At 39.7% G+C, this 22,324-nt stretch overlaps 1 protein-coding gene across 5 annotated transcripts in view; it reads left to right on the top strand.

Annotated features, from left to right (window-relative positions):
* Window positions 1-22,324, top strand: part of SMYD3 (SET and MYND domain containing 3) — a gene marked incomplete at its 5' end in the record, with an annotated part of 384,704 nt that overhangs the window by 31,134 nt on the left and 331,246 nt on the right. For all 5 annotated transcript variants that reach the window (XM_084283469.1, XM_084283467.1, XM_084283468.1 and 2 more), the window contains 3 exons: window positions 9,465-9,572; window positions 10,696-10,753; window positions 15,999-16,135. In XM_084283469.1, the coding sequence (XP_084139595.1) occupies window positions 9,465-9,572; window positions 10,696-10,753; window positions 15,999-16,135 (303 nt within the window). The remainder of the gene's footprint in view (window positions 1-9,464; window positions 9,573-10,695; window positions 10,754-15,998; window positions 16,136-22,324) is intronic.

Here is a 22,324-nt window from a genome sequence, read left to right as displayed (position 1 = left end):
GTTCAACCCTAAAACTTGAGTTTTTGTGTTTGGGTTGTTTTGTCACTGGAGCTTGTGCACAGAAGTTGGCAGGACATGGTATCAAAGGGTCACACGGGTAGGTGACTGCGTAAGGTGTGATATGGTATAGAACCTGGCACCTGAGATTGAAACCATATAGTTTGCCTTATAGAACCCTTCAGGTTTTACATCATTGCTCCTAGCATTGCGTGGTAATTTGGTTGTTTTTCCTAAATAGAGAAGAGTGAAGAAAGACAACTAATGGCTGAAAAGAAGTAGTAGTGATCCTCTATCAAAGGTATAGGAATTGAACTGCCGTCATTGACCTTCAAATGATCCTTTCACATCTTATGTGCTTTGGAAGCAATTCTGCCTTAGTATGATCTGCAACATTCTCAACCCCTCCTTTTTGGGATTAAAACATATGGAAGTAGAAAGGAGGAAGATATGTCATCTTGATTCATTGTACAGCAAATGCGCACAATGTACATTAGGTGCTTACTGTAGCATCCATAATAATGCCACAAGTAGATTTATTATGGAAAAATATGACTGAAGAATATAAAAGACCAGAGTTATTTGTAAGGTAAGTTCAAAACAAATATGTGTCAGGAGAGTCTTTGAGAAATCTTCTGTTGGCAAGTCTAATGTGGAATGAGACAGCATGCAGCACTCCCTGTGCTGGCACTGACCTGCATGAGCAAACCTGCAAGGTGTAACACAATAGCCTCTTATAGCCTAAGTTGTAATAGCAGTGAAACTAGGAAATGGGGCTTCCTTTGAGAAAATAATTATGTGAACACACTTCAAAGATTTGCACCAGAATATCTGAAGTCATCTGGGGCATCTTTGCTTTTGGCTTCCAGCTCTAGGCATCTTGCGCTTGAAGCCAGCTCAAGTTGCTCTACCTCCACAACTGTAGGTATTGATTTCAGTGACGCAGGCTAGAGCTACTTTAAGTCATCTGCACTTAACATGTTACGTATTTACTGTTACATAGTATCATGTGCTATTAATATCAATAAATTAATATTGAATTTATATTATATAGTGCTTTCTGATATTAGGTGGCAATTGAGAATAACTGAAAAAATGTTTTTTTTTCTAGACAAAACAGGGAATTTATTGGGATTGACAGCTCAGGGCAAATGATACAAATAAAACTCAGACCAACCAAAAACTCAGACCAATCAAATCCATTTTCTCTTCAGTACTGTCCACTACTTCATATTTCTTTTGAAAAGCTATCTAAACTGCTCTGCAACTCTGCGTTTATAGCAGCCCTTAGCAAAGCTTTTCTCAGCCACGCCAAAGCTTTTGTACTCAGCCTCTGTAGATTTAGTGCAATTGCTTAATATGTGCATTTGTAATTGAACTAATTACTGAGCAAAATAAACAGCAGGGTATTAAATCAAATTGCAGTGTGCAGATTTAAAAAGAACATTGGCAAAACAGGACAATTTTATTTTTCTAAATACAGACCAACTTAGAAATGCATATTGTACAGTTGGATTTACAATTTACACTTTAGTTGAAGAATGATTTGATTCTGGAGTTTTCTGGTTAATACAGAAAGTCAAATAAGAAAGTAAACTGACTTTCAAAACAAGAAAAATCATATTAATCTGAGCAGCTGAACTAGGTTTATGATAAAGGTAGACTTTGAAGGAAGCGACTACATGTACATTCATCAGGGGATTTCAATGTTAGGATGTACCAAAATGAACCATTTTAAAGCTCATTTAAAAGATTTTAAAAGTTCATTTTAAAGATTTCTTGTAGGAATCTTCACTTGCTTAAAATATCAGGTGGTTAAGAAAAAGTGTCTTTGCCCTAGCATGTAAAGGAAGAAACACGCTTTTGAAAGATGCTTCACATACCTTGCAAAGTGTTATCCTACAAGGAGTACAGAACAAAACTACATGGGAATTGGAGTTCAAGTTGCAGAAGTCTTCATTATGTTGAAAATGAATATTTTGAGTGTATTGTGCCAAATTTAAGAAATCCCTGTTATCTCTTTTCAGGCCAGTTTGAACCTGTTTGGTTTCACTTTAATTTAAATAAATAAATAAATAAACAAAACAAATGTGGGACTGGAAGTGAACATGAGATTCTTTAGGCTGACCTGTTACACTGAATTCTCGTTTCAGAATCACTTATATGTAGGTCTTTTAATTGTTGTGTTTTTTTTTTCAGTTGGATCTCATTGACTTTTGCCCCTTCTTGACACTTCCCTGCTGCAGCACCTTTCCCACCTGCTGATACCTATTTTCCCTAATTTACTAGCAGTGTTATGTATGTTTTGTGTCTCTCCAAACATAGTTAGCACATCTGCTCCACCTTATAATCACTGTTGTGATCTCCTCTGGCAGTGTTTATTAATTTGGTGTGTCCCATAGACTGGAGACCAGTGATGTAAATGAAAATCCTCAACAAGTGGGGGAGTCACTTCAGGAAGAATTCAGAATATGCCATCATGAGATATTTTTATGAAGTCATTTCAATAATAAGACACTTTGTAAAAATTGAACAATCCATTGGAAACTACAAGTTCTGACATTTTTAATTAGCCACTACATCCCAATGGGAAAATATTCAACTTTTTTTTTTTGGATGAGCTGTAGTCTTTAATTGCTTTCCATGAGTGCATTAATCTGCAGGCAACATTCAACTTTTTTTTTGGTGCTGTAGAGGAGATGAGGGGAAACCTTAATTTTGTAAATAATGGCTTAGGGTCTTTCCTAGGATTAGGGACTATTTGGAAGTGGGATAGTATATCTCAGTGCAAGAACAGACATGCATCTCTGTGAAGGCGAAACAGGTCAGCTGAGAGATAGGCAAGATCTTGTGGGCAGATGGAGGTGTTTGTGCCAGTGCCCTGAGCCAGCAGGAGGTGATGCTGGGGCTGCATTAAGTGACACATGGTTGTGTGCTGGTGTTTGCATGTTGGTTTGGCCAGGCAGGCTCTCAGTCTGCCACCAGTAAACAGCTCTACACTGCAGTAAGTTCTGAGCAGTTTGGGCTCTCGTCCCTTCTCAGTTGAGTAAAGGCTGAGGAATTGCAGGTGGGATACACTGGGCTTGAATGAGAGACACTGACCTAGGAGGGATTTTCTTTTTTAGTTTCTAAATGAAATGAAGTCTGCGGAAGGAGGGCCAGGTACTGCCCTGTACTTCCCTGCAGTTTGCTTTGCTTGCTTCCTTCTGGGAGCGTTTGTTTTTGATGGGGAGGGTGGTGGTATATATGTTGGAAAAACTGGAAGGACTTCCCTGACAGGGAGGGAGCAGGGCCAGACCAGGTGGTCTGCAGGATGGTATTTGCACTCATGCTGTTTTGGGGATGTAAAACCCCTGCCTGAAATCCAGAACATGAAGAGTTCAGAAAACCTCCTGTGGAGAACTGTGGGACTAACATAAACCCAGCAGTAACTATCATTAGAGACTAGCTTTAAAACTAAGTCACTCCAGGATCGGAGGTTTTCATAGTCCATATAGTTCTGTAATTTGTATCCTTGTTGTATTGGTAGTGAGAAGGAATAGCGCTGCATCTCATTACACCTGATGTATTTGGAGCTTCCCCCCTAGTCAGCAGGGAAGAAGTGAGTGGCAGTCCCTGTTCCAGCAGGCTTCCTGCAGAGGAGTATGATTCCTTCTTGGCATCAGTTTCAGCCAAACACTGCTTAGAAGAAAGCATCTGGTATAACCATTGTTCTCATAGGGAAATGCATCTCCAAGAAACGTGACATATTATGCTGTGTGGTACTGCATATTTTGTCTCATTAGGGCGTTATTGGTTGGGTATGCTATTAATCATTTTAATGTCACCTTTAGCATACTTGACATTCTGTGCAGTATTTATGTAAGGAAAAAAAATTGACAGATAGAGGCTTGTTCCAAAGAACAATTTTAGTTTAAGTGGTATAAAAATGCCAATATAATTATATTACAGAGAATGACGTCTGGACATTTACAAGCATGACCTTGTTTCTTCTAGACAAGAGTAATTCTATTCACCAGTAGATACTTAGCTTTTATTTGTCAGACACTGTGCAGCACTAACTGTTTTTGGATTAATGCCTTCTTGATGTCATTTTTTTCCCCTTGTAGAGTTATGGGTAAAGGAAATGAAATCAGAAATCTCTTATGTATCTGAAGGAAATAAAAATTACAATTTATTTATTATGTGTAAGCCAAAGGTGGAGGGAAAACCCACAGTAAAACAGAACAGTGCTACTGGTGCTGAAGTCTGGTTACCTGAAACAATCACCCTGCTTCAATGCAGCTTAAAAAATATATTGCATTATATTGCATGATAGGCTTTGTAATCTTTATAACTGGAATGTCAGTGTCTACAGGTGTGATGTGGACTTGTACATTTCACTGTTGTTCCCTCTTTTTTATTGCTGAATGTATAATTGCTTTGTAGTAGGTATTTTATTATTTTCCATGTGGCAGTTACCTTACAAAAGCTGGTGTTCTCAGTTTTTTTTCTTAATGCATGTCTGTGAGAAAATGTCACCTTCACAAGCTTTTGGTTATTCAGAGTTATTGTCACCTTAACAATTGTTTGCTGTGTCCTATTTTTCCAATTTGCTTTTAAAAAGGTATTTAAAAAAAAAAAGCTCAGTGTCTTCAAACCTATACTGCAAATATATGTATTAAATATTAACATAGTAAATCTTTACATAAGATGGTCTTGAAGACGTTTTTTAAAGTATAAACAGAATTTTGAGCTTGGAAAGACAGAAGGCAGAAAATAAAAAGATGATCAGACATTGACTCTGTCTTCCAGCATGAGTTTCTTTTTCCTAGAAACTCCTTGTTGCTCTTCTGCACAGACTTGGGGGGGGGAGACACATTTCAATATACAGCAGCTTTCCCATCCCTAACCTTGTCATTCCTTCTCTGCTCTGACAATGTTACTCATTGTAAGCCATTCTGATAAAAGTGATCCATGAAATAAAAAAATTCAGGTCCAAGTAGTACATGCAGCTGTATCATCTTTGGTTCCTTCTATTTTGGTCACTTTTGGTTACTGCAACCATTCCTGGTCTCTGAGCTCTGGACATATCATCACTCGTCCTGCCAACAGTGGATGTTAATGCCTAACCAGGTCAGGTGGCTTTGGGAGTGTTTTTTTCGGCATGGGGAACTTGGTCGTTGCTTTAGAGCAGCTGCATTTTGGTGAAGTGGATAGACAGTCAGGTCTCTGTGTCCTTGATTTGAGTGAACTCTTAGGCAACAGTGTGGTGTATGTTGACAGAACTGGGATAGCTCAGGGAGTTTTAGCCTCCTTTCTAGTTATCTTCAGTCTTGAGGAACACACAGCTCCATCTCTTCTTGCCGCAATGAAATGAGAATCAGAACCCATTTACTTACTGAATTAAAAACTCAGCTTGAATGGGGATATCAATTTAAGCTGCTGATGCTATCATTGCACAAATGAGCATGTTGCACAAAGGTAAAGAAAATTGTATAGGGGGAACAAAATTAGAGGTATTTTTTCTAGGTTTCTGTACAGTTTTAATATTACTTTACATATTCACAGAATCATCTAGGTTAAAAAAGACCTCCAAGATGACCTAATCCAACCTCTGACCTAATACTAACATGTCCATATCACTAAGCTCTACAGCTAAACATCTTTTAAAGACCTCCAGGGATGGTGACTGAACCGCTTCCCTGGGCAACCCATTCCAAGGCCTAAAAGCCCTTTCAGTAAAGAAGTTCTTCCTAATATCCAATCTAAACCTCCCTTGGTGCAACTTAAGCCCATTCCCTACTTTCCTATCACTGGGCATGTGGGAGAATAGACCAACCCCCCACCTTGCTACAGCCTCCTTTAAGGTACCTGTAGAAAGCAATAAGGTTGACCCTCCTCTTCTCCAGGCTGAACAAGCCCAGCTCCCTCAGTCTCACCTTGTACGACTTGTTCTCCTGACCCCTCACCAGCTTTGTCACCCTTCTGTGGACTTGCTGGAGCCCCTTGATGTCCTTCTTGTAGCGAGGGGCCCAAAACTGAACATACTACTCGAGGTGTGGCCTCACCAGAGCCGAGTACAGGGGGAGGATCACTTCCCGAGCCCTGCTGCTCACACTGCTTCTTATACAAGCCAGGATGCTGTTGGCCTTCTTGGCCACCTGAGCACACTGCTGGCTCATATTCAGCTGACTGTCAACCAATACTCCCAGGTCCTTTTCTACCAGGCAGCTTTCCAACCACTCAGCGCTGCTTGGGGTTATTGCACCCTAGGTGCAGGACCCGACATTTGGCCTTATTGAACTTCATACAGTTGACCTCAGCCCATCAGTCCAGCCTATCCAGATCCTCCTGCAGAGCCTTTCTACCCTCGAGCAGATCGACACACGCACCTAACTTGGTGTCATCTGTGAGCTTACTGAGGGTGCACTCGATCCCCTCATCCAGCTCATCGATAAAGGTATTAAAGAAGACTGGCCCCAGTGTTGAGCCCTGGGGAACGCCACTAGTAACCGGCCTCCAACTGGATTTGACTCCATTCACCACGACTCTTTGGGCCCAGCTACCCAGGTAGTTTCTAACCCAACAAAGCATACACCAGTCCAAACCAAGAGCAGCCAGTTTCTTGAGGAGAATGCTGTGGGAAACACTATTAAAAACCTTACTGAAGTCAAGGTAGACCACATCCACAGCCTTTCCCTCATCCACCAAGCGTGTCACTTTGTCATAGAAGGAGATCATGTTCGTCAAGCAGGACCTGCCTTTCATGAACCCATGCTGACTGGGACTGATCACCTGCTTGCCCTGCAAATGCTGTGTGATGACACTCAAGATAATCTGCTCCATGAGCTTCCCTGGTACTGAGGTCAAACTGACAGGCCTATAGTTTCCCAGGTCTGCCCTCCGGCCCTTCTTGTAGATGGGCGTCACATTTCATAGAATCATAGAATATCCTGAGTTGGAAGGGACCCTTAAGGATCATCAAGTCCAACTCTTGACACCGCACAGGTCTACCCAAAAGTTCAGACCATGTGACTAAGTGCACAGTCCAATCTCTTCTTAAATTCAGCCAGGCTCGGTGCAGTGACCACTTCCCTGGGGAGCCTGTTCCAGTGTGCAACCACCCTCTCTGTGAAGAACCCCCTCCTGACGTCCAGCCTAAATTTCCCCTGCCTCAGCTTAACCCCGTTCCCGCGGGTCCTGTCACTAGTGTTAATGGAGAAAAGGTCTCCTGCCTCTCGACACCCCCTTACGAGGAAGTTGTAGACTGTGATGAGGTCTCCCCTCAGTCTCCTCTTCTCCAGGCTGAACAGGCCCAGTGACCTCAGCCGTTCCTCGTACGTCTTCCCCTCCAGGCCTTTCACCATCTTCGTAGCCCTCCTCTGGACACTTTCCAACAGTTTCATGTCCTTTTTATACTGTGGTGCCCAGAACTGCACACAGTACTCGAGGTGAGGCCGCACCAGCGCAGAGTAGAGCGGGACAATCACCTCCCTTGACCTACTAGCGATGCCGTGCTTGATGCACCCCAGGACACGGTTGGCCCTCCTGGCTGCCAGGGCACACTGCTGGCTCATATTCAACTTGCTGTCTACCACGACCCCCAGATCCCTCTCTTCTAGGCTGCTCTCCAGCGTCTCATCGCCCAGTCTGTACATGCAGCCAGGGTTTCCCCGTCCCAGGTGCAGGACCCGGCACTTGCTCTTATTGAACTTCATGCGGTTGGTGATCGCCCAGCTCTCCAACCTGTCCAGATCCCTCTGTAAGGCCTTTACGCCCTCATTTGAGTCCACAACTCCTCCAAGTTTGGTGTCATCAGCAAACTTGCTCAAAATACCCTCTATTCCTACATCCAGATCGTTTATAAAAATATTGAAAAGTACCGGCCCTAAAATGGAGCCTTGAGGGACCCCACTGGTGACCGCCCGCCAGCCTGACGCAGCCCCATTTACCATAACCCTTTGGGCCCTGCCCGTTAGCCAATTGCTCACCCATCGTATGATGTTTTTATTTAGCTGTATGGTGGACATTTTGTCCAGTAGGATCCTATGGGAAACCGTGTCAAAAGCCTTGCTGAAGTCCAAAAAAATCACATCAGCTGGTTTCCCTTGGTCCACCATACGGGTGATCTTATCATAAAAGGAAATCAGGTTAGTTAGGCAGGACCTACCCTTCACAAACCCATGCTGGCTGGGACCAATGACTGCTCTGTCCCCCAGGTGCGCCTCAATAAGTCCGAGAACCAACTTCTCCATGATTTTACCAGGCACTGACGTGAGACTGACAGGCCTGTAATTGCTAGGGTCTTCTTTCTGACCCTTCTTGAAAATTGGCACAACATTTGCCAGCTTCCAGTCTATCGGGACCTCTCCAAATTCCCAGGATCGTTGAAAAATAATTGAAAGAGGTTCCGCGATGACATCCGCCAGCTCTTTCAGCACCCGGGGATGAATCCCATCCGGACCCATGGACTTGTAGGGATCCAGGTGGAGTAGCAAATCCCGCACACGTTCAGGGTCAGTTGGGAGTTTGTCATCCCCACCGTCCCGGTCCTCCAGCTCAGGGCACCCTCGGTCCCGAAGCCCATCATCGGCATTGAAGACAGAGGCAAAGAAGGCGTTAAGCGTCTCTGCTTTGCCTACGTCATCGTCTGTGAGGAGACCTTCCCTATCAAGGAGCGGCCCTATGTATTCTTTAGTTCTCCTAAACATTTGCTAGCCACCAGTCAACTGGGACCTCCCTTGATAGCCAGGACTGCTGATAAATGATGGAGAGCAGCTTGGCCACTTTGCCACTTCTCTCAGTACCCTCCTTTTTATGCATTAAAGAAGATAGTATTTGAACAAGTATGGTAAGAACTGTGTTGTTGGAGAGTAGCATGCAACAGACAAAGTAAGGATTGCATAGATCAAGGATTGAATGGGGAACTTGAGAATGTTTTTGTTTTTACTACTCTTATTGTTGTTAAAAGTAAAGTAAAATTCTGGGGCAGCAAAATGGCAATCCTCTTGTGTGACCTGCACTACTGTAGCTCCGATGTCTAGTACACAATCTTACCTTAAAGGAAGTAATGGCTTGATGAGGGTGTTTTGAATAGATAATCCAACCTGTGCTTCTCCACAGTTGAGTGATAGCTGCAGTCTTAGGCTGTTTTGATACAGCATGTGTGCTGCTGTTTTTTTGGCAGTCAGCATGAGATGTTGCCTGTGGTAGCAGCTGCTAATTCAGTGGGTGTCAGTACCTGAGAAAGGGCTGCCTCCTTCCTGCCTGTGGGAGCTGAAGGGGGGGTTCCTGCCCCGGCCCGATTGGCCCTGATGCTGTTCTGGTTCTGTGTCCCTGGTCCAGCCAGAGGCCAGGCTGACTATGCTTATTGGTGTGCCTGTATAAGTTTGTGTGTGCATATATAGAAGTACATAAAACGGGGTATAAGTTTTGAAAAATAACATGTTTTTTTTTTTTCTTTCTCTTTCTTAAAAAAAAAATAGAAAGAAGCTTGGCTGGACCACAAGCAAGAATGCAAGTGTCTTAAGAGCATCAAGCCTAATTTTCCTCCAGACTCCATCAGACTTGCTGGCAGGATTGTTTTTAAACTAGTAAGTGACATTCTTTTAGATGTATTCAGTGTAACAGTTTCAGATAAATACTTTTTTCCCATTACATTTTTAATGTAATTAAGAGTTAGAAAGCCGAAGTGACTAGGATTGCTGAACAAAATTGGACTGCATATCGCATTAGATTAACTTGCAGAAATGCTGAAAGTATCAAGAGATACTAAAATGGACATAATTAACTTTAAGATGTCTGTTTAAGAGGTCTTAACTTTAAGAGGTCTGTTTGTGAAGTTTTCTGCCTGTGAGTATGGTATCATCCTAACCTTATTTCTGCCTAGAAAGAAAGCAGAGAAGGACACACTTTTTTTTGGTTCATACTCTTGAAGATATTGGTGCTTCCATTAACTTCAGTGGGAACCTCTTCTTTTTTTTCCCTTCTATATGGGTAGTAAGGACAGGCATGCAGTTAGCTAGCCCTTTCTTTAGGGGCACAATCCCATCCTTTTATTGTTGAGTTCTCTTAATTTGATTTCTTTTTCTCTATACTTTTTTGGAAGCCCTGGATGTTTGACATTCCAACAATATGATTAAATCATGTGGACTAAATTTTCAGTTAGGTAATTAGGCTTATGATTGGGATGGTAAATCAAAAAGGACTTACTGCTTTTTTCTTTTATTTATTTTTTCTGACCCTGCCATGGTGCTGTCCTTGAATAAAAATGTGCACATTTGTAGTGGTCTGGGATGATAAAATGTGATTTTAATATCTTCATTTGTACATTGTTGGGAAGAGTGTGTGCATGTTTTTTAAAGGGCAAATATGTACCTAGCTATGCTATGCATTAATTATAGTCTCATGAAATCTGAGATTGCTAACCTCATAAATTGCTTTCAATTATAGTGTGAAAGGCCAAAGTAAATTACTAGGGGTAAGCTGCCAAAGTCAAGAAAATATATTAGTAGAAAGTGTCGTAACACCAAAAAAAAAAAAAAAAAAGTATTTTTATGGTAGTTTACAGAAAGCATGGATTGACCAGATTTATGTTGATGCTGTTACCCTTATCTAATTATCTTACAGGCATATCACATTGAATAATCAATTTTGTAGAATGTTTTCAAGATAAAACATGCTGTGTAAGTGTTAATTACCTGTTTTTCTCTACAGCTTAGACAATCAGTATGCATTTCCGAGAGACTCTACTCTTTTTCAGATCTTCAGTCAAGTAAGTAATTGCCAACCATATTGCAGGAAATGATTCCAAATTCTGTTTTACAGAATGGCCAGCCTATCTTATTGCACCTTGCCTTCTGAAAGTCTGCTACTGTAGTATAATAGAACATGGCATGAAAAACAGAATCAAAGCAGAGCTACAGGCTGGGAGAGGAATGGTTGGAAAGCTGCCAGGCAGAGAAGGACCTGGGAGTGATGGTTGATAGTCGGCTGAATATGAGCCAGCAGTGTGCTCAGGTGGCCAAGAAGGCCAACAGCATCCTGGCTTGCATAAGAAACAGTGTGGCCAGCAGGGTTAGGGAAGTGATCCTCCCCCTGTACTCGGCTCTGGTGAGGCCACACCTCGAGTACTGTGTTCAGTTTTGGGCCCCTCGCTACAAGAAGGACATCGAGGTGCTTGAGTGAGTCCACAGAAGGGCGACGAAGCTGGTGAGGGGTCAGGAGAACAAGTCGTACAAGGTGAGACTGAGGTAGCTGGGCTTGTTCAGCCTGGAGAAGAGGAGGCTCAGGGGTGACCTTATTGCTCTCTACAGGTACCTCAAGGGAGGCTGTAGCAAGGTGGGGGGTTGGTCTGTTCTCCCACGTGCCTGGTGACGGGACGAGGGGGAATGGGCTTAAGTTGTGCCAGGGGAGTTTTAGGTTGGATGTTAGGAAGAACTTCTTTACTGAAAGGGTTGTCAGACATTGGAGTGGGCTGCCCAGGGAAGTGGTGGAGTCACCATCCCTGGAGGTCTTTAAAAGACGTTTAGATGTAGAGCTTAGGGATATGGTTTAGTGGGGACTGTTAGTGTTAGGTCAGAGGTTGGACTCGATGATCTTGAGGTCTCTTCCAACCTAGAAATTTTGTGATTCTGTGAAAGACAAAACTGCACCTGCTTAAACCTCTGTGGGGATGAATACGTTGTTCAAAAATCAATGGAAAAAACATGCATGTCTTGCTCAAGCAAGATTTCTTCCACATTATTTGGCTTTAATATTTCTCCTTATTTTATAGCATACATTTTGCTGGTTTGGTTTTTAAAATTTACCAAATGTCTGTTTTTTTACATATATTTTCAACATACCTTTTTTATAATAAGGTTTTAGTTTTTCAATATTTATGGGTTAGTGTATAAAGCTGCAAAATAAGTTCCAGAAAAAGGAAAGATATTTAAAACTTACAAGGGATGTGTCTGTCTTGCTCATGACTTCAGTGGAGGAAAAAAAAGATGAAATTGCGCAGATATCTTATGCAGATAAAAATATAAATAAAATAAAATTTTGCAGATAACTGTGGTTTAACAAGTTTCAGCTGCTGGGACAGGAAAGGAGGTTCATCACAATCTCTTAGCAGAACTGTTGTTGAACTAGAAAACACTTTTTCCAGACGTTGCAGTACCTAGAAGTTTGAAGACATGCAGGGGAAGAAATACATCCTTAGTTTGATCTTCTGTCTTGTTTAAAGGGATTTTGTAGATGGTAGCATGAACGTTTTGATTATCTCAATTTTTAAAGTAATTCAGAGGTTTGGATTTAAAACAGCTTCAAATATTGATATAGTTAATAGAAATAAATAAATGCCATAAACTGGAAAAATGCAATAACTACTGAGAAGTTTTATTTCTTTAGATCGTGACATTCTGTTGCCTTCTCCCAAATTGCAAGGACAAAAGACCTTAAGGCAACAAATTGATCAGGATAAAGGGATTGCATTTCAATTAAAACAAAACAAAACAAAACAGCATTTTCTGCCATGGATATTCTAAAATTCTATAATACATTTTTTTTGGAATTAGATAAGCATCTGATTTAAAAGCAGCCTTTCCAGGTGTTCCAATGACATTAAAAGATGACTACTGACTTCTATACCCCATAACACAGCTGAGATCCAGAAAAAAAAAAAAAAAAAAAAAAAAGAAACAACTCTTTTTGGTGCTGTGTTTTGCCCATGGCTGGTTGGGCAGTGGTAGAGGAAGAATTGGGGTAAGAGGTTTCCTTTAAAAATTGAATACTAATAATTATACGGCAATTTCTGTAGTGCAGGCAAAGATTTTTTTGTAACTGGTAATTGCATAAAAACTGAGGTTTTAATAGTACAGCTGAGGAGGTGCTCTCAACTTCCTTTGACTTGGCTGGAGGCAAGGGGAATGGTGTGATACATGTCTGGAGAGAAGGCGTGAGCTGCAATGGAGAGATGGTACAAAAATCTGTAAACATGTCTAGAAGCTTCTCTTCAATCCTCATTCTAAAGGCAATGCTGCTACAGCCTGTGATACAGGTCAGATGGGTGCTCTCACCATTACTGAATGAGCTGTTCCCTAACCTTATTTTACAAGGAAGCAAATGAGAGATCCACATCTACTGTTTCATCTGCATTTACTTAAGAGCTTTAATAACAGTTTGTTTGTGATCTTCTTAACTCCAAAGTGTTTGTGACTCCTCAATAACCAAAGCTGGTACTTCACAGAATATAGTACAAATGGATAATGACACTTGCATAATCTCATGCAAAGTTTTTGGCTAACCACTTTTGCTGATTTCACAGCTACCTTGATATAGTGAAACTAATGTCTCTACAGTTTTGCTTTTAGAATGGAAAGCAAAGCCCAAAAGAATATCGTAGCATGGTGTCACAGCCTGGAGTCACTGTGGTGCTATTTGCTGCCACTGTATCTTCAGCAAGCTTCCTATTTACTGCACTATTTACAGGTTGTTGATAACAATTTGGGATTTACTTTCCTTTGTTATTGGTAGAATGCATACGAAAGTCATAGAAGTTTTTTTCATTAGAGATCTAAGTATAAAGGAAAAAATATTTCATTGAAGGAAATCATATGAACTGGAAATACAGGTGGTGATCCAAGCAAGCAACTTCTCAGGAAGCATCTGTATAATACAAGATTGTTTCAACTCTATCATAAATATTATGGGTAGAATTCTAATTGATTCACTTTTTTGTTGTTTTTAAAATCCAAAATATACAAAAATTGTCACTACGCTATCTACATGTATGTCTACTTGACAATACTACTTTTTAAGTGTTACTTTATATGGTTGGTTGATTTTCAGTGTGGGTGACCTATATACTTTTATTCAGTTTATATGATGTTTTACACACTTAGGGATTCAATATCTGGTGAAATGTGTAACACATCTATTAAAAGCAAACAAATGAGGAACATTTGGCAGCGCATAGCCCTTTATAAAGCTTTATTCCCCACTCCACAGTTCCTTCAAATTCATTGTTTTCTGAAGTGCTGATTAAGTAGGAGATTAAGTGCTGGTTCGGTATTATTATACAATGTTTTGTTACTTGCATGGTTTCACTGGCTTGCTGTGTGTTAAGATGATTCAGAAATCAACTTGGCTTATGCTTAACTAGTTTCAGTATGCAGGAAAGTGTTTGTGTAGAGTAGTATGGGCAGATTTTTTGCTATTTCACTTGTATCAGTATCAGGGATGCATAATTAAATGCCCATTCCTCAGTTAGAAACCATTCCACAAGCCTTTTATAGCATATTTTTTTTCCCATACCATGGTTCTGACAGCAAAAAAATGTTTCTTAGAAAAACAAAATGAAAACATTAACAAATTTTGTATTCCTTTTTTTTTTTTTTTTTTTTTTGGCCTTGGTTTCATGATGTGTTGTGAAAACCAGGTCTTGATCATTTGCCGTTAAAGTCCTGTGGCACTTTTTGTGGGGATCATTAGCTCTGATGTCCTGGATGGAGTCCAATTTGAATAATTGTTTTCTGCTCCTGTCTCTCAAAATTCTCCCAGAAGTTCTAGTTGGATTCAATATTTCTTGATCACATTTGTCCTAAACTGCAGACTCTACTTAGAAGACTTCTGTTCTCCACTCTAGAGGTGTTTTTTTTTTGCCAATAGTGAAGCAAATCATGCCTGTCTTTGTCATAATACATTTCAAAATGTGCATTATATAGTTGTATAGTTATAAAAAAGCAAATCCTTTAGTTACATAGCCTTGGTGCCACTTAACAAGGAGCATCTGTCTGCTTTTTGTGTGATGAGTGATGTGAACTTTCTGAGGAGCTGAATCTGAGCACTGTGGGAGAGCTCACCTGTCCTGAGACAAAATACCCTGTACCTTCAAGTGCAGGAATGCTGGGTGGGGTGGCACACAAAAGCCAAAGAATCACAAACACTAGCTAGATGTTTACCAGACCCAGGGACATCTGCTTTAATTGCATCCTTTTTTAAAATGAGTAATTAGGAGTTAGCTCTAGAGAGGATCTTGAATTGTTCTTCCAGGATGCCAGAAGGCTTGCATCTAAAGCACAGGGAAGAACCTTTCTTAGTGAAAGGTTATTTCTGTTCCCAATAAAAATAGATATTTTATATATATATATATATATATATATATATATATATATATATATATATATATATATATATAAATCACTGTTATACAGAGATGAAGTTGATTCTCAGTGCATAATTATCCACTTAGACTTTTGTTATGATTGATGCTTGAGTCTGTTCATTGTCCATTCTCCAGTTAGGTCTTTTGTGCTCACTGGCAGAAAAAAGGAAATGTGAACCATGTGTGTGAGGCACTGAACTTACGAGGACAGCTGAGTTTCACTTTCCATGTTATCACTGATCTGATGCATGGATGATCACTTCATTAGAAAATAAGGCACTGTTTTTTTTTTGCTTCAGGATTCCAGGATTCCTATCTGTGAAGCATAAATAATGGTGCTTTAATATAGGAGTTGGATTTGCTTAATATTCCTTCATATCAATTCTGTTTAGCAGCTGCTGCTGTGTATGAAACTCTGTCTCAAAACTACTCTCCCTTTTTATCTGCTGGCATAAAGTGTTTGACACCTCTGGGAAGAATATAGTATAAAAATGTGCACTTCTGCAAGGAGGAAGGAGCTGCTGCATAACCTTTCAAATTCATTCTTAACATTATAAACCCCTAGATGCCTATTTTTTGTACCTAATGTGTTACATCTGCTTACACATCTGCTTTATCTTTTGGCTTTTGATCTTTAACTCACCATTGAATTTATGCAATTTGGTAATAGCAACATGATAAACTCTTCTTTGTGTTGATAGGTAGTTGTCAGGAAAAAAAGACAAATGTTTGCCCTCTGTCAAAATTGCCCTCTGTCAAGATTAATTCTGAGACTGGAAATGTCTAGACTATATAGCTGCCATTGTACATTTTCAAGATGTTGGCGAAAGGTTCTGTTTATGCCTTGGTGTACTTTTTTTCCTGTCCCCTTAAGATACTGAACAACTAAGTGAAGAAATGAAAGATGGCCTCAGGCACCTTGCGCACACCTTGCAACTGTATCTGAAAGCAGAGATCCAGGATGCGTCTCACTTGCCAGCTGCAATTGACTTTTTTCAGATCTTCACAAAAGTAAGTGTTAAAATGTGATTGCTTGACAACTCATAAATTATCCTTTCATTGTGTTCTTGATTTATTTTTGAGCAGCAGTTCAGTAGATGCATCCAGAATGTGATATATAGCAAAGCAAAATCAAACTATTTTTTCTGTTCAGTCACCATTTAAGAAAAACTGTAGGTTTTATACATGTATAACACTTCAAAATAAAAGCAGCAGCCAGATGGGGGTTCTTCTTTTCCATTTTATATTGTCATGTTAACGTTCGTGGAAAATAAGTAATGTTGCATTAAAAAAAATACACAAACAATTTAAAAACCAATTGAATTAATTTAACTCAAGTAATTTTTTAATGGTGATAAAGAGCATATAGCATCATTCGTCATCCTGGAATTTTTTTTGTAAAGTGTCTTATATTTCTAGATATATTAGCAATCTGTTTTGCCATTTAGTAATATGTGCTAATGGGACATGTTCATGGCAGTATCATGTCCCACAAACTGTTATCAGGAGTCATGTGGATCATCTGTTCTAAAATGCTACATGTTAAAGTACATGAAATTCACTTCCATGATACACAATGTTTGTTTACTAAATAAATATTATTGTGTTTTCTTGTACATATTTTATATCTTTAATTTCAGAAAGTTTGAGTTAAACAGTTGTAGTAGAAGTATATGGAGAATGCTCATAGTTTTAACTTAATCGAGCTTTTTGATTTCTAGTTGCTAAATTCTAGCATGATTTCTCAACTCAAGCACATTTCAGTAGTCTTAATGTTTTGTTATGAAAAAAATCAAACTCTTAGATGTTTTTCTTTGGATTTAAAGAAGAGGAAGAGACTCTTTTAGAAAAAAAATAAAATGCAATATGATTTTTTGGTCTGCTAGCACACTAGTGGAATCTTTTTTTCTTGGGATGAAAGGATCAGAGGCAATATAATCATAAGTGTTTTTTCATCTGGATTTTTTATTGTTGATTGGACTGCAGTGTGAAGTTTCAATTTTCCCGTCAAAAACACTCAGAATGAACTATACTCACTCTTGAAAGAAAAACAACAAACAAGGCAAAACATGCACTGCTTAGTCTCCACTCAAACTGTTTTACTGTCTTGCTGTGGCACTCTGGTTCAGCCTGCACTTTGCCAGATGAAATGCTCTGTGTTAACTGGTTTAGAGAATCTGTACAGCTGAAGGTAAGGCTGATTATCAGATGATCATTACTTAACTGCTTTGAACTGAGTCACAGCTTGCAAGAATGTTTCCAAGTATTGTTGCCCTCTATTTAACAATAATCGTAAATTGGATACTGGCCATGGTTCTTTCATTGATTTCTTTTATATCATTATTGAACATATGAGATGAAATGCAATAGGTGATGCTTTGGTGGACTGTCATGATGATGGTAATTACATAATTATGACCTGTGATAAAAAAAGTAAGTAATTTCAGCTCATCGTTAGGCTTTTCAGTACAGAAAGTGTTACAGATTTTTTTTTAAAGTGAAATTATTTTAGATTGAAATGAAACACCCAAGGCATTGTGAGGAGAAGGTATGAGTTCTGTTCTTTGCCTCATCCCACCTGTTGGTTGTTGGTTAATGCTCTGGCTCTAGACTTTGCTGGACCTCTCTGTACTTACTCTGCCCACCAACCCATCTACAAGAACTTTTCCTGGCAAAAGAAGTCACGTATTTGTCCTCTGTGACCAGGCAGACTCAGCAAACCAGTCTCTGACAAATACAGAGAGGGGGCAGGGCTGCACAATGCAGGAGAAAGGTTTGAACTCTTCCTTTTAATGAACTATTAATTAGTTTACCATTTTGCACGTATTCTCAACCTTAGGAGAGATGTTTGAAGTTGGATTGTGTGTTGGCTTTACAGGAGCAGTGTGATGGCTGCTCAATATATTGGCACACTGGTGAAAAATATGTGCAAGCTTTTAAAAATGTTGAAGTACATGCACGCAGAAGCATCTGCATGCGTGGGCACCTCCTCTTCCCTCCCATGTATTCTACTAAGTTGAAGCAAGAGGGCATCAAGTACAGAGTGTAAGTTAGAACTTCCCAGCTCCAAATCCTGTTAGCTGGAGAACTAGAATGATCATTTAAAGTAGTAGATGGTAACATTTGTCCCACTATACCTTTGCTATGATAAAGACATTTTAAACTTGGGGTATTCCACATTTTGCGTGGGACTTTGTTCCAGCCCTATTGAATGCACTCAGTTGTCAAGTTGTTGCTGATTTCTTTCTAAATTCTAGAAATTCAGAGGCGCTGGAATGATTAAAGTAGGTCTCATTTCCTTCTTCCTTTGCTCATATAACTGAGCCTGTGTGGTAGTCTGCCTCAGGGAAAGGGAGAGCAACGACATAGACCTATCATGGCTGCTGTTACTTCATATTGTTAATAATAACAAAAATGACACAAGGGAAAGAAAAATCTGACTAAGCAGGTGAGCTCATTGGGAGGAAAGAGTTGTTGACTAAATGTAACACTGTGCATTATGTGCAAGCAAAAATCGGCATCTTGCTTGGATTCCTGGTCAGGCACAATGCTTTTTGGAAGCTCTAATGTCACTCTCTAATTTTCCATGTAGTAGTTTATAGCCTTCCCAATTTGGTTGTCAGATGAATACATTATGAAGTGTAACACTGTATTAAAATATGATTTTAATATGACCCCATCCCCGCAAAGGCAGCAGTAGGAGCCAGCATTTTCTTCCACTTGTATAAAATCCTTCTTGGAAGATGAGCTGAATGTCAATGGAAAAAATACTGGGGAGTGTTTTGTCCCATTCTTCCTCCCCCAAGCTAAATAGGGATGCTTATTCCCAGCAGGTAAAACTTAAGGCTTTGGAACTGTAAATGTCTGATAAAAGTCTTATGAAGTCTTTTGTGGTCTCTTAAAAAAAAAAAGAAAAAAAAAAAGACCAGCTGTGATGACTTCTGTGTGGTCACAGATACAGATACATGACTTCAAGATGTAATCTTGTTTTTCCAACCTCTTCCAACATTCTTTTCAAGTTCAGTAGGTGCCTATTCTAGCATTGAACTATTTTGGATCAGTCCTCTCATTGCATGACAAAAAAAAAAAAAATAAAAGGAAAGCAATAAAAAAAAGTCAAAGGTTATTTTTATTGTTTGATGCTGAGTCCTCAAGCAGGAAAAAAAGCAACAGGCAGACAAAAGAGAAAAACCATCCTGCAGTGAGATGACTAAATTCCAGATTGTTCTTGGAAGTTCTCCAACCTGAATGAGGTCAAAGGAGTTTCACGGAAGCTCTTTTAAACAGACTTCCTTTTCTCTTGGTCACTGTTCTTGTCTTTGTGGAAAATTAATTATAGTTTTATTCACTTTCTTGTGACATTCAGTAGGCTGAGTCCCCTTGACTGCAAACTATGCAAACTTCCCATTGAAAACCAAAGAAAGCTCTGCCATTTCTTTAAGTGAGGCTAGAATTTCAGTCCAATGTATTCTTAAGTTACATAAGACCTGTGAAAGATATCAGCTGTACTGGATGGGGAGGTGTTTCAGAAGGGCCATGTACCTTTCCTTTTTACAATTTTGCCCTGTTCTCACTAGGCAGTTTGTTCATGTGTCAACTGTCCTTTGAGTTGGAGTTGGATTTTTTTCATTCTTGCTATCTGATCACTCTTTGGAAGCTTTATTTAACATGCCATTTATCAAGGTTGTGGCTGTTTTTAAATTCTGATCCTCAGTATTAAACAGAATTATCTACAGTTAATTATGTGATAAGGTTTTCAACTCCACCGAGACTTTTTCAAATGTCAAGATAAATTTTTGACACCATAGTTTTGTGGTCTAATGGTGTTTCCATAACCTTGAGATAAAATCAGTCCTTGCTTTTTTTATTCTTCAGCCTTCGCATACATGTGTGAGGAGGTGGCCTAGAATCCTATGAGAAATTTAATGGATGAGGAATAATTTTTTGGTATCCATTTATGATTCTTTTCATAATAACAGACAGAGCCACATAAACTACTTAAGAAACTCATACATGGCATGTTGACTGTAAAACTGAGAGTGGCTCTACTGAGTGAAATCAAGCCTGAAACAATTCTTATTTTGGGGACAAAATATTAACTTGGTGTCTTGCATAGAATAACATTAGTCAGAATATCCTGAGTTGAAAGGGACCCACAACATTGAATCCAACTCCTGGGTTCCCAAAAGACTGCCCAAAAATCAGACCCTGTGTCTGAGAGAGTTGTCCAAATGCTTCTTGAACTCTGGCGGCTCGGTGCCATGACAACTGCCTGGGGAAGCCTGTCCCAGTGCCCGACCACCCTCTGGGTGCAGACCCTTTCCCTAACCCCCAGCCTGACCCTCCCCTGTCCCAGCTCCATGCCGTTCCCTCGGGTCCTGTCACTGTCCCAACAATAGAGCTCAGCACCTGCCCCCTGCTTCTCATCAAGAGGAAGCTGTAGATCTACTTGTACTATGTCACAATTGATGCTTTATGAATGCAATTGATGCTTTACGGATGTTTTAAAAAATTCTGGAAATTTATGTAAAGTAATAAGAGAAATAAGAGATTCTGGTAATAAAATGGTAGCCATTTTAAAGATCTTGTCATTTCAGATCCTCACATCTATGAAAACAGTGAAATATATGCAAGCTCTGTCCTGAAATAATAGTAAGGTAAAATCCAACCATATTTAACAAACATTTAACGGGGCAGACTTCTAGAACAGGTTAGTAATCTTAAAACAGTTTTGTTGGAAGAAAGAGGGTTCTAACAGATATTTTGATGAACCAGTTTATAACAAAGTTTTGAGAAAAGAATGGCTGGACCAAAGGTTCTTGGGCAACCCAACAGAGCAATCTCCCTAGTCTTTCTGTTGTAGTAAAACTTATAATGTGTTTTCTGAATCATACCTTAACTGCATGTGAGGTGATAGGGATTGATTAGAAGAATTTCTATCTTTCTGAAAATTCTAACCTTTCTAGCAGTTATAATCCTGCCACTTCTTTCTCACAAGCAGTTCCAACCTTGAAAGTAAATGTGCTCCTTTCATTCGGCTCACAGGGGAGTTCACATGCCTGCATACCTGTCAGCTGAATATGCCTCTTTATGCATGTGAAGTGCTGCCCACCACCCTCTTCTCAGGCGTTGTCCTATTCTTTCTTTTTCGGGTCAGTTTAGAATTGTCACATATCCGTGATTGAGTATTGGACTTCAGTATTTTAAACTCACTTCTTGTGGTGATCGAGCAACTGAGTTGTGAGAGACATTCTGCTGCCACAGATTCTTCTTGCCAGAACTGCTCCCTTTGGTAATATGAGAATCATTGCGGAAGCCTGGATGAGCCAGTGTTAGCTGATGACAGAGCTGTTCAACTCCAAGACTAGGGATTTGACATGATGACAGGACTGTAAAGTCCATGATGTAGACTCATTTCTGACACAGCTTTCACTGTCCATCTTAGTTAATTTGGGGAAGGATGATATCTCATAAATATAGGTAGGGGAAAAAAAAAGAGGTTGTTTAGTAGCAAGAAAATGTAGGAAAGATCTTGAGACTATTTACTAATATTTTACTACATTTAGTATTTGCTATACTAATAATTCCTTGACTTGGTCTGTAAGATCACAGGGTTATCTGCTTGGTGTCCCTTGTTCTCCCATCAATTCAGCTACTATTGAAAGAGTAGGAATAAGTAGAAAATGTGAAGTTGACCTTCAGGTTCTTCATTTGTCTCTGCCTATGAATTCAGCATGTTTATTAGAAGGATATAATACTTTATGTTTGCATGGCACTTTTAGTAAGGCTCAAGAAGATCTTGATGATCTAGCAATGAATCTCTAAAGTTTTCTTGAGTAGCAGACTAAGGAACAAGTCTAAAGGTATGTAGGTACCTGTCTTTTTGGAAGAGGCCTCTAGAGCAATCAAAACTGAATCCTGTCTTTTCTGCTGCACTGTGTAACAGGTCATGTTGCCTGTTTTCAGTATAGCACTGAGTAAACATAATGACAACTGGAACAGGAGCAGCTGTGAATAAGATTCTACATTTTAGACTGCATCTTTTTAGTGTTGCAGAAGTATTTCCATGCTGCTGCTAAGATCCTCATAAAGGTTGCTTACAGTAGGTGTTCTCTCCTTAACTCAAGATTGCAGAGGAAGTGGAAGCCACAACACATCAGCTTCAGAAGTAGTGGTGTAAATAAAAATTAAAGAAAAACA

This window comes from Netta rufina (genome assembly GCF_964035555.1).
Source record: "Netta rufina genome assembly, chromosome: 3".
Lineage (NCBI taxonomy): Eukaryota > Metazoa > Chordata > Aves > Anseriformes > Anatidae > Netta > Netta rufina.
This window is presented reverse-complemented; position numbering and strand designations above follow the sequence as displayed.